Consider the following 12,474-nt stretch of genomic DNA (forward strand, 5'->3'; position numbering starts at 1 on the left):
GAACCCGGGTGCCTGACACCAGCACCCACGCACGCAGCACGGGCCGGCTCCCGAAATGCCCTCTTCACACAGGGCACCTGTGGCCGATCTTGGTCCTGACTTCTGAGCCTCTTGTCTCCTCTTTCTCTTGGAGTGCCCATGAAATAGGAATTCCCTCCCCAGACCGCCAGGGGGCCCAGCACCTGAACTATATCACCTGTCCCCTCAGCACACACGTCTTGCTAATAAACACCACCAGGCCCTCCGCACTGCAGCACCACCATCACTCTGCAGCGGAACACGTGAAGTCCTCCTTCTGAAACCAAGTCTCCGGGAAACGGCTGGGAAATGCCCACCAGACAAATCCAAGTCACTTTCGGGGTGTCAGGTAGCCACGGGCTGGATTTTGAGGGAAGGGAAGATGTCAGGCTGATCTAGGGAGGCACTGGCGAAGATTCAGGGCCAAGCCCCTGCAGGGAGCCGTCAGGGGTGGCGAGTGTCCTGTCCGTAGCCCTGGGCGAGCCAAGACTGATGTTGCGTGTGGGGAGGCAGGGGGCAGAGCTGCTCCAGGCGTGTGTGGTCCACACAGTGGGGCATGTGTGAAGTGTTCCCGGGACTCAAGCACACACTTCAATGTATGTGCAGCCTATGAGAGCCTCTAATTTTCAGAATTGCTCCTCCACGTGTTAAGGTGATTTTACGTGTTGAAGGGAAAAATGGGTTTCCCATATCGTGTCCTTTTACATTTTTTTCTTAGCGATTCTTTTTACTGACCAGGGTGAAAACTGTGGCAGAAAATACAAATAGGTCTTTCCAGGGTGTGTTAGACGCAAGCCCCGTGTAGAAGTCAAACAAGGGGGGTGTGGGATTCCATCCCCTCTGGGTGCTTTTCCAGGCTCTCATCACCGAGGACTGAGTTTGGCAGGGGCCCCCAGAGAAGGAAAATGAGAAACGGACCACTTGCTCTGCAATCCATACTCCTAAGGGGAATAGAGGGAGTGCGTCCTCTGTGTGTCCGATGCCCTGTGTCTTCTGGGCGAGGCTTTCCTTTGGAGCTGAGAAACTGAAGCTCACATTAACCTAAGCGGCTAAGACGCTCCGTGTGTGTGTGTGTGTGTTTTGGGGGGTGGGGGAGGGTCCTCTTTGGTCCAGAGCCGAGGTCTCTGCACTTCCAGCCCAGTTCCCCACGCCAGCCCTGATGGGCACGGAGTCTCTTTGTCCAAGACAGACAAAGGAAGACAGAGCCAGAATGAAGTCAACAACTTTTATTACAGCTCACATATTTCATAGAAAAAGGAATGTAGCGTCAGGTCCGGTTGTATGAAAAACGGTAAAATGCAGGTTCGTCCTGGTTGCTCTGTTGACACCCGGGGCAGGCTCTCCGCGACATCAGGCACAGCAGCTGCACTTGTCCGAGGCCCCTTTGCAGACGCAGCCCTGGGCACACTTGGCGCAGCCCACGGGGCAGCAGGAGCAGCAGCCTGGGGAAGCGAGGGCAGCGTGCGGTCGGACCACGCGTTGTCCGGAGCCACCCTTCCCAGCAGCAGGCCTGGCCCCAGCTGCCCTCAGGCCCAGACCCTGAGTTTAGGATGGTGTCCTCTGTCCTGAGATCATTGCTCTCAGACACTAGGTTCAGGTTGCCTGCCCCATCTGTGCCCAGGACAGGGCACAGAGCCTTGGAGAGACAGTGAGCAGGGCCTCTGGGGACGAGAGAAAGCCAGCGCCCAGCACCGTCAGTGATGTGAGCAAAGTCCTCAGGATCAAAGTGGAGGCAAAGCCCTGACAGAGCAGCTCCCGCTCGGGATAGGGAAGCTCTGGGCTGCTTCGACAGGAAGGGGCTGCCCCAGGTCCGAGAAACCACACACGGTCACTAGTTCATGTCCCTAAAGTGCTTCAGTCCCTGAGAGGATTCAGAAGCGTGACTCAGGAGGCAGGAGGACTAGTTCTACTGACAGGTCTGAGGTTGTTTGTTAATGACCCGTCTGGGCCTCAGTCTCCCTGTTCTCTAGTGCGCGCCTGGGTCTCGGTCATCTGGAAGGGGATTCCAGCTCTGATTGTGAATCCCTTCCTGGTGAGGTGGGGTGGTGGTGGTGGGGGTTACCGGGAAGTTTGGTCACTGTCCTGCTCCTGCCTGCTGAGCTCTGGGCTCCCTGCTCGCACTCAGCCCAGACCCCGCATTCCCAGAGAAGGCCCCGCACACTCACTCTTCTTGCAGGAGGTGCATCTGCAGGCTTTGCAGGTGCAGGAGCCAGCGCAGCTGCAGGAGCCGCCTGCCAGGAAGGGAAAGGCCCGCGGTGAGCAGGGAGAGGGATGCAGGAGCTAGAGCAGACGGTCAGCAATGCCTCCCTGAGCCCTCCTCCTCTGTCAGGACCCAGCCCTGGGAGCTCGTGTCCACTCAGGCGGATAGAGAAGCCCCAGCTCCTCTCTTCTGGTCCAAGGAGAGTAGGTCCCCTCCTGATGGACTCCACAGGGAAGGTCCCAGGCTCCAGACCCAGCCCAGGCTGACTGGGGCTGGGGGCCAGGGCCCATGGCCTGAACCCGAAAGAGGCAATGTCCCCTCCTCCCATCAAGTCCTGGCAGCTCCGAGGCCTCCTCCAAACACTGGGTCCCGGTCTAGCAGTCCCCTGACCAGCTGGGTGACCTCAAGAAGGACAGCCTGGAGCCTCCGTGCCCTCAGTGTTAACGGAGAGGCAAAGGGAGACTGACGTGCTCTCAGGAGCCTGGCAGGCAAGAAAGCCCTGGACCCGTGACAGGAGTCCTCCTGAGCTCCAACTCAAAACCCTCCCTTCTCGTCCTGTGCCTGCGAAGGGGGGCATCCTAAGGCTCAAAGCCAGGGTTCCCTTACCAGTGGGGCAGGAGCACTTGGGGTCCATCTGGAGGAGGAGTGAGGCCCGAGGTCCAAAGCAAGGGGCGAAGCGGCTTCACTGGTCCGGTCGGGGGCGTGTGGGAGCCAGGAGCCCGTGGGCTCAGTTATAGGCCGAGGAGGCGGCCCGGGCGCAGAGGCCCCGCCCCCGCCTTGCACCCGCCCCGCGGATCCGCGCCCGCGCCCGCGCCCGCGCTGCCCGCGGCGCCCTGGGCCGGGCTGTGAGCAACACGCGGGGCCGAGCGCACGATTCCACTTCGGTGCCGGCTGGAGCGGAGGAAGCGGGTGCCGTGCGGTAAGCGGTGTCCCAGCCCCCTGGCCGCCCCTTCGCGATGTGGCCGACGGGAGCAGCCCCCCTGTTGCCGGGTTGTGCAGGAATCCAGCTCCCGCGTCCTCCGGTCTTCCCCGCCCCAGGCCGCGCGCCGCCGGCCTCCGGGTCGCCGTTTCCTGCAGCCTGAGAACAGCCCCCGCCTCCCGCTCGTGTCCCTGGCTTGGCCGGAGCCGGGGAGCGGTGTCAGAGACCGCAGGCGCATGTGACCCTCACCGCCGTTTCGCCCACCCCGTGTGTCCCCAGGCGTTGGCAGCCCCGGTCCCCACCACGGTCCTTTGGAAGCACTTTTCCGGTACCGTCTCCTGTAACCGCCCCGCGATGAACATTGCCTTCGGCCGCTAGTCGTCACTTGTGTTTTCCTTTCCTGGAGGGATCATGGCGCATTTCTCCGGGGGCTCCTTTGCCTAAACTTTGCAGGGGCGCTCCTCACCGTGGCCGGTCCACCCCACGCCAGGGTGGAGGTTCCCTGATCATGGGATGCTCCCCAGGGAAGGCATCACTGTAGGCGATAGGCAGACCTGGCATGAAATAACAAAGCGACACAAGTGGAGAGTTCCCTTTGGGTAGTCCTGACGATTACACACCATGGAGTCCATGCCAAGCCTTGTTAATCACTTTTGCTCTTTGAATTGTCACACCAACCCGGAAGGGAGCTAGTAGTCAGCAGCCCGTTTCCCAAAGGCCAAACTACCTACAGTACGAGGAGGCTACAGTAAAGGCAGGCACACAGTGCTGGGGAGTGGTGCCCTGCTTCTGTGGTCTTGTGGCTTCGCAGCTGAAAGAGAGAGTCAGTGAGAAAGCTCCCCTTTGGCCCAGAGCTGTGTCTTCAGCCCGTCTCTACCGTGTCCAGCTGAATCCTGGGGGGGGACCGAAGTGACAAAATAGGAATGTATTTATGCTTTTGTGGCTTCCTTCTGACTCTCTCCTTCAGCAGTGTTCAAGAGGTTTCTTTTGGTACAACGTATTTCAGAAAACCCCTGAAAAGAAAATGGTAGGGAAATCCTGGTGCAGGTGACAGCAGAGATGGCAGGATCCTTCTGCATCTGTTAGGAGGACACCGACTGTCTTGCTCACGGCTTTCTATCTGTGGTGTCAATGGCTCCTTGCGTGAAGGGAGGATAACCCCCTCCGGGGAAGTGGTCCCATGCTCACAGGGTTGATGAGGACGACCCAGAACACAGAGCTAAACACACCATCCTTGCTTGCGTGTCTGGAAGGAGAACAATGTCTCCTAGGCTAATGATAACAAATAAATAAATAAATAGGTGATATGATCGATTACTCCCTGAGTGCCCAGTATATTCTGACATTCTTTGCACGGATTCAGTTCTTTCATCCCGAGAGCCAGACACTATTTTTTTGCCCTTTAGAGCAGCGGAGACTGAGCCACAGCGAGGTTATGTCCCATGGCTATCTGTGGCACAGATGGGACTGGCCCTCCTGCAGGCTGACTGCAGCCCCCCGCCCAACCGGACAGCATGTCATGCCATGAAAGGTGAGGACACTGAACACCTGGCCCAGAGGCAGCAGTGGGAAAGCACTGAGCAGCTGGCAGTCAGAACCCTCTGCACAGCTCTGTGACCTCTCTGGGCTTCAGCCTCCCACCTCTGCAGCCAGGAGCACAGCTGGACTGTCTCCGAAGACCCTTGCGGCCCTGAAAAAGGAGAGGCCGGATTCAGCCTCCAGTGATGTCATAACCGGCACCATGTGGCCGGGAGGTGAGACAGCTGTAGTGTAGGTTTGGTCCTTTGAGTCTAGGCTGTGTGCCCTTGGGTAAGTTGCTCAACCTCTCTGGAATTGGCACCGTCGCTCCAGACCATGCAGGTTCACTGAGTGTGTCCAAATGCTGTGGCGGTGACTCGTTCCATGGGGCTTGTTGGAGGAGATCCCCACGCCCTCTGGCACTGGGTAAGCAAGGTTCCTATCCATCTCTGCCCTCACCATGAGCTTGCTTGCAAAGCAGGGAGCCTTTCTCCAGGAGCTTGTTGGGAGCTAAAGGATTCTCCGTGCACAGATGTCAGTGTGGAGATAGCGATCAGAAAGGACACCGTTCAGGAAGCCCGAGCTAGGAGCCAGGCCACTGTCTCGCTTATTCCCCCTCTTGGAAATTAATCTTTTCTGTAGAAAGGAGGAAATGACATCTCAGAGAGTATCAGTGACTTGCCAGGTCAGGAAGTGGCACGGTGGCTGTGAACCCGGGTGCCTGACACCAGCACCCACGCACGCAGCACGGGCCGGCTCCCGAAATGCCCTCTTCACACAGGGCACCTGTGGCCGATCTTGGTCCTGACTTCTGAGCCTCTTGTCTCCTCTTTCTCTTGGAGTGCCCATGAAATAGGAATTCCCTCCCCAGACCGCCAGGGGGCCCAGCACCTGAACTATATCACCTGTCCCCTCAGCACACACGTCTTGCTAATAAACACCACCAGGCCCTCCGCACTGCAGCACCACCATCACTCTGCAGCGGAACACGTGAAGTCCTCCTTCTGAAACCAAGTCTCCGGGAAACGGCTGGGAAATGCCCACCAGACAAATCCAAGTCACTTTCGGGGTGTCAGGTAGCCACGGGCTGGATTTTGAGGGAAGGGACGATGTCAGGCTGATCTAGGGAGGCACTGGCGAAGATTCAGGGCCAAGCCCCTGCAGGGAGCCGTCAGGGGTGGCGAGTGTCCTGTCCGTAGCCCTGGGCGAGCCAAGACTGATGTTGCGTGTGGGGAGGCAGGGGGCAGAGCTGCTCCAGGCGTGTGTGGTCCACACAGTGGGGCATGTGTGAAGTGTTCCCGGGACTCAGGCACACACTTCAATGTATGTGCAGCCTATGAGAGCCTCTAATTTTCAGAATTGCTCCTCCACGTGTTAAGGTGATTTTACGTGTTGAAGGGAAAAATGGGTTTCCCATATCGTGTCCTTTTACATTTTTTCTTAGCGATTCCTTTTACTGACCAGGGTGAAAACTGTGGCAGAAAATACAAATAGGTCTTTCCAGGGTGTGTTAGACGCAAGCCCCGTGTAGAAGTCAAACAAGAGGGGTGTGTGGGATTCCATCCCCTCTGGGTGCTTTTCCAGGCTCTCATCACCGAGGACTGAGTTTGGCAGGGGCCCCCAGAGAAGGAAAATGAGAAACGGACCACTTGCTCTGCAATCCATACTCCTAAGGGGAATAGAGGGAGTGCGTCCTCTGTGTGTCCGATGCCCTGTGTCTTCTGGGCGAGGCTTTCATTTGGAGCTGAGAAGCTGAAGCTCACATTAACCTAAGCGGCTAAGACGCTCCGTGTGTGTGTGTGTGTGTGTGTGTGTGTGTGTGTGTTTTCGGGGGTGGGGGTGGGGGTGGGGTCCTCTTTGGTCCAGAGCCGAGGTCTCTGCACTTCCAGCCCAGTTCCCCACGCCAGCCCTGATGGGCACGGAGTCTCTTTGTCCAAGACAGACAAAGGAAGACAGAGCCAGAATGAAGTCAACAACTTTTATTACAGCTCACATATTTCATAGAAAAAGGAATGTAGCGTCAGGTCCGGTTGTATGAAAAACGGTAAAATGCAGGTTCGTCCTGGTTGCTCTGTTGACACCCGGGGCAGGCTCTCCGCGACATCAGGCACAGCAGCTGCACTTGTCCGAGGCCCCTTTGCAGACGCAGCCCTGGGCACACTTGGCGCAGCCCACGGGGCAGCAGGAGCAGCAGCCTGGGGAAGCGAGGGCAGCGTGCGGTCGGACCACGCGTTGTCCGGAGCCACCCTTCCCAGCAGCAGGCCTGGCCCCAGCTGCCCTCAGGCCCAGACCCTGAGTTTAGGATGGTGTCCTCTGCCCTGAGATCATTGCTCTCAGACACTAGGTTCAGGTTGCCTGCCCCATCTGTGCCCAGGACAGGGCACAGAGCCTTGGAGAGACAGTGAGCAGGGCCTCTGGGGACGAGAGAAAGCCAGCGCCCAGCACCGTCAGTGATGTGAGCAAAGTCCTCAGGATCAAAGTGGAGGCAAAGCCCTGACAGAGCAGCTCCCGCTCGGGATAGGGAAGCTCTGGGCTGCTTCGACAGGAAGGGGCTGCCCCAGGTCCGAGAAACCACACACGGTCACTAGTTCATGTCCCTAAAGTGCTTCAGTCCCTGAGAGGATTCAGAAGCGTGACTCAAGAGGCAGGAGGACTAGTTCTACTGACAGGTCTGAGGTTGTTTGTCAATGACCCGTCTGGGCCTCAGTCTCCCTGTTCTCTAGTGCGCGCCTGGGTCTCGGTCATCTGGAAGGGGATTCCAGCTCTGATTGTGAATCCCTTCCTGGTGAGGGGGGTGGGTGGGTGGTGGGGGTTACCGGGAAGTTTGGTCACTGTCCTGCTCCTGCCTGCTGAGCTCTGGGCTCCCTGCTCGCACTCAGCCCAGACCCCGCATTCCCAGAGAAGGCCCCGCACACTCACTCTTCTTGCAGGAGGTGCATCTGCAGGCTTTGCAGGTGCAGGAGCCAGCGCAGCTGCAGGAGCCGCCTGCCAGGAAGGGAAAGGCCCGCGGTGAGCAGGGAGAGGGATGCAGGAGCTAGAGCAGACGGTCAGCAATGCCTCCCTGAGCCCTCCTCCTCTGTCAGGACCCAGCCCTGGGAGCTCGTGTCCACTCAGGCGGATAGAGAAGCCCCAGCTCCTCTCTTCTGGTCCAAGGAGAGTAGGTCCCCTCCTGATGGACTCCACAGGGAAGGTCCCAGGCTCCAGACCCAGCCCAGGCTGACTGGGGCTGGGGGCCAGGGCCCATGGCCTGAACCCGAAAGAGGCAATGTCCCCTCCTCCCATCAAGTCCTGGCAGCTCCGAGGCCTCCTCCAAACACTGGGTCCCGGTCTAGCAGTCCCCTGACCAGCTGGGTGACCTCAAGAAGGACAGCCTGGAGCCTCCGTGCCCTCAGTGTTAACGGAGAGGCAAAGGGAGACTGACGTGCTCTCAGGAGCCTGGCAGGCAAGAAAGCCCTGGACCCGTGACAGGAGTCCTCCTGAGCTCCAACTCAAAACCCTCCCTTCTCGTCCTGTGCCTGCGAAGGGGGGCATCCTAAGGCTCAAAGCCAGGATTCCCTTACCAGTGGGGCAGGAGCACTTGGGGTCCATCTGGAGGAGGAGTGAGGCCCGAGGTCCAAAGCAAGGGGCGAAGCAGCTTCACTGGTCCGGTCGGGGGCGTTTGGGAGCCAGGAGCCCGCGGGCTCAGTTATAGGCCGAGGAGGCGGCCCGGGCGCAGAGGCCCCGCCCCCGCCTTGCACCCGCCCCGCGGATCCGCGCCCGCGCCCGCGCCCGCGCTGCCCGCGGCGCCCTGGGCCGGGCTGTGAGCAACACGCGGGGCCGAGCGCGCGATTCCACTTCGGTGCCGGCTGGAGCGGAGGAAGCGGGTGCCGTGCGGTAAGCGGTGTCCCAGCCCCCTGGCCGCCCCTTCGCGATGTGGCCGACGGGAGCAGCCCCCCTGTTGCCGGGTTGTGCAGGAATCCAGCTCCCGCGTCCTCCGGTCTTCCCCGCCCCAGGCCGCGCGCCGCCGGCCTCCGGGTTGCCGTTTCCTGCAGCCTGAGAACAGCCCCCGCCTCCCGCTCGTGTCCCTGGCTTGGCCGGAGCCGGGGAGCGGTGTCAGAGACCGCAGGCGCATGTGACCCTCACCGCCGTTTCGCCCACCCCGTGTGTCCCCAGGCGTTGGCAGCCCCGGTCCCCACCACGGTCCTTTGGAAGCACTTTTCCGGTACCGTCTCCTGTAACCGCCCCGCGATGAACATTGCCTTCGGCCGCTAGTCGTCACTTGTGTTTTCCTTTCCTGGAGGGATCATGGCGCATTTCTCCGGGGGCTCCTTTGCCTAAACTTTGCCGGGGCGCTCCTCACCGTGGCCGGTCCACCCCACGCCAGGGTGGAGGTTCCCTGATCATGGGATGCTCCCCAGGGAAGGCATCACTGTAGGCGATAGGCAGACCTGGCATGAAATAACAAAGCGACACAAGTGGAGAGTTCCCTTTGGGTAGTCCTGACGATTACACACCATGGAGTCCATGCCAAGCCTTGTTAATCACTTTTGCTCTTTGAATTGTCACACCAACCCGGAAGGGAGCTAGTAGTCAGCAGCCCGTTTCCCAAAGGCCAAACTACCTACAGTACGAGGAGGCTACAGTAAAGGCAGGCACACGGTGCTGGGGAGTGGTGCCCTGCTTCTGTGGTCTTGTGGCTTCGCAGCTGAAAGAGAGAGTCAGTGAGAAAGCTCCCCTTTGGCCCAGAGCTGTGTCTTCAGCCCGTCTCTACCGTGTCCAGCTGAATCCTGGGGGGGGACCGAAGTGACAAAATAGGAATGTATTTATGCTTTTGTGGCTTCCTTCTGACTCTCTCCTTCAGCAGTGTTCAAGAGGTTTCTTTTGGTACAACGTATTTCAGAAAATCCCTGAAAAGAAAATGGTAGGGAAATCCTGGTGCAGGTGACAGCAGAGATGGCAGGATCCTTCTGCATCTGTTAGGAGGACACCGACTGTCTTGCTCACGGCTTTCTATCTGTGGTGTCAATGGCTCCTTGCGTGAAGGGAGGATAACCCCCTCCGGGGAAGTGGTCCCATGCTCACAGGGTTGATGAGGACGACCCAGAACACAGAGCTAAACACACCATCCTTGCTTGCGTGTCTGGAAGGAGAACAATGTCTCCTAGGCTAATGATAACAAATAAATAAATAAATAGGTGATATGATCGATTACTCCCTGAGTGCCCAGTATATTCTGACATTCTTTGCACGGATTCAGTTCTTTCATCCCGAGAGCCAGACACTATTTTTTTGCCCTTTAGAGCAGCGGAGACTGAGCCACAGCGAGGTTATGTCCCATGGCTATCTGTGGCACAGATGGGACTGGCCCTCCTGCAGGCTGACTGCAGCCCCCCGCCCAATCGGACAGCATTTCATGCCATGAAAGGTGAGGACACTGAACACCTGGCCCAGAGGCAGCAGTGGGAAAGCACTGAGCAGCTGGCAGTCAGAACCCTCTGCACAGCTCTGTGACCTCTCTGGGCTTCAGCCTCCCACCTCTGCAGCCAGGAGCACAGCTGGACTGTCTCCGAAGACCCTTGCGGCCCTGAAAAAGGAGAGGCCGGATTCAGCCTCCAGTGATGTCATAACCGGCACCATGTGGCCGGGAGGTGAGACAGCTGTAGTGTAGGTTTGGTCCTTTGAGTCTAGGCTGTGTGCCCTTGGGTAAGTTGCTCAACCTCTCTGGAATTGGCACCGTCGCTCCAGACCATGCAGGTTCACTGAGTGTGTCCAAATGCTGTGGCGGTGACTCGTTCCATGGGGCTTGTTGGAGGAGATCCCCACGCCCTCTGGCACTGGGTAAGCAAGGTTCCTATCCATCTCTGCCCTCACCATGAGCTTGCTTGCAAAGCAGGGAGCCTTTCTCCAGGAGCTTGTTGGGAGCTAAAGGATTCTCCGTGCACAGATGTCAGTGTGGAGATAGCGATCAGAAAGGACACCGTTCGGGAAGCCCGAGCTAGGAGCCAGGCCACTGTCTCGCTTATTCCCCCTCTTGGAAATTAATCTTTTCTGTAGAAAGGAGGAAATGACATCTCAGAGAGTATCAGTGACTTGCCAGGTCAGGAAGTGGCACGGTGGCTGTGAACCCGGGTGCCTGACACCAGCACCCACGCACGCAGCACGGGCCGGCTCCCGAAATGCCCTCTTCACACAGGGCACCTGTGGCCGATCTTGGTCCTGACTTCTGAGCCTCTTGTCTCCTCTTTCTCTTGGAGTGCCCATGAAATAGGAATTCCCTCCCCAGACCGCCAGGGGGCCCAGCACCTGAACTATATCACCTGTCCCCTCAGCACACACGTCTTGCTAATAAACACCACCAGGCCCTCCGCACTGCAGCACCACCATCACTCTGCAGCGGAACACGTGAAGTCCTCCTTCTGAAACCAAGTCTCCGGGAAACGGCTGGGAAATGCCCACCAGACAAATCCAAGTCACTTTCGGGGTGTCAGGTAGCCACGGGCTGGATTTTGAGGGAAGGGACGATGTCAGGCTGATCTAGGGAGGCACTGGCGAAGATTCAGGGCCAAGCCCCTGCAGGGAGCCGTCAGGGGTGGCGAGTGTCCTGTCCGTAGCCCTGGGCGAGCCAAGACTGATGTTGCGTGTGGGGAGGCAGGGGGCAGAGCTGCTCCAGGCGTGTGTGGTCCACACAGTGGGGCATGTGTGAAGTGTTCCCGGGACTCAGGCACACACTTCAATGTATGTGCAGCCTATGAGAGCCTCTAATTTTCAGAATTGCTCCTCCACGTGTTAAGGTGATTTTACGTGTTGAAGGGAAAAATGGGTTTCCCATATCGTGTCCTTTTACATTTTTTCTTAGCGATTCCTTTTACTGACCAGGGTGAAAACTGTGGCAGAAAATACAAATAGGTCTTTCCAGGGTGTGTTAGACGCAAGCCCCGTGTAGAAGTCAAACAAGAGGGGTGTGTGGGATTCCATCCCCTCTGGGTGCTTTTCCAGGCTCTCATCACCGAGGACTGAGTTTGGCAGGGGCCCCCAGAGAAGGAAAATGAGAAACGGACCACTTGCTCTGCAATCCATACTCCTAAGGGGAATAGAGGGAGTGCGTCCTCTGTGTGTCCGATGCCCTGTGTCTTCTGGGCGAGGCTTTCATTTGGAGCTGAGAAGCTGAAGCTCACATTAACCTAAGCGGCTAAGACGCTCCGTGTGTGTGTGTGTGTGTGTGTGTGTGTGTGTGTGTTTTCGGGGGTGGGGGTGGGGGTGGGGTCCTCTTTGGTCCAGAGCCGAGGTCTCTGCACTTCCAGCCCAGCTCCCCACGCCAGCCCTGATGGGCACGGAGTCTCTTTGTCCAAGACAGACAAAGGAAGACAGAGCCAGAATGAAGTCAACAACTTTTATTACAGCTCACATATTTCATAGAAAAAGGAATGTAGCGTCAGGTCCGGTTGTATGAAAAACGGTAAAATGCAGGTTCGTCCTGGTTGCTCTGTTGACACCCGGGGCAGGCTCTCCGCGACATCAGGCACAGCAGCTGCACTTGTCCGAGGCCCCTTTGCAGACGCAGCCCTGGGCACACTTGGCGCAGCCCACGGGGCAGCAGGAGCAGCAGCCTGGGGAAGCGAGGGCAGCGTGCGGTCGGACCACGCGTTGTCCGGAGCCACCCTTCCCAGCAGCAGGCCTGGCCCCAGCTGCCCTCAGGCCCAGACCCTGAGTTTAGGATGGTGTCCTCTGCCCTGAGATCATTGCTCTCAGACACTAGGTTCAGGTTGCCTGCCCCATCTGTGCCCAGGACAGGGCACAGAGCCTTGGAGAGACAGTGAGCAGGGCCTCTGGGGACGAGAGA

The 12,474-nt window shown here is 58.4% G+C and overlaps 1 protein-coding gene across 1 annotated transcript; it reads right to left on the bottom strand.

The window, feature by feature from the left end:
• Positions 1-1,368: 1,368 nt before the first annotated feature.
• Positions 1,369-2,852, bottom strand: LOC309622350 (metallothionein-1E; the record flags this gene model as incomplete). Its single annotated transcript, XM_082409446.1, has 3 exons — positions 1,369-1,460; positions 2,184-2,249; positions 2,825-2,852. The coding sequence occupies 3 exons, from the start codon at positions 2,850-2,852 to the stop codon at positions 1,369-1,371; spliced, it is 186 nt and encodes a 61-aa protein (XP_082265572.1).
• Positions 2,853-12,474: the final 9,622 nt, after the last annotated feature.

The sequence above is a fragment of the Balaenoptera borealis genome (assembly GCF_965194805.1).
Source record: "Balaenoptera borealis genome assembly, contig: HAP1_SCAFFOLD_2214, whole genome shotgun sequence".
Classification (NCBI taxonomy): Eukaryota; Metazoa; Chordata; class Mammalia; order Artiodactyla; family Balaenopteridae; genus Balaenoptera; species Balaenoptera borealis.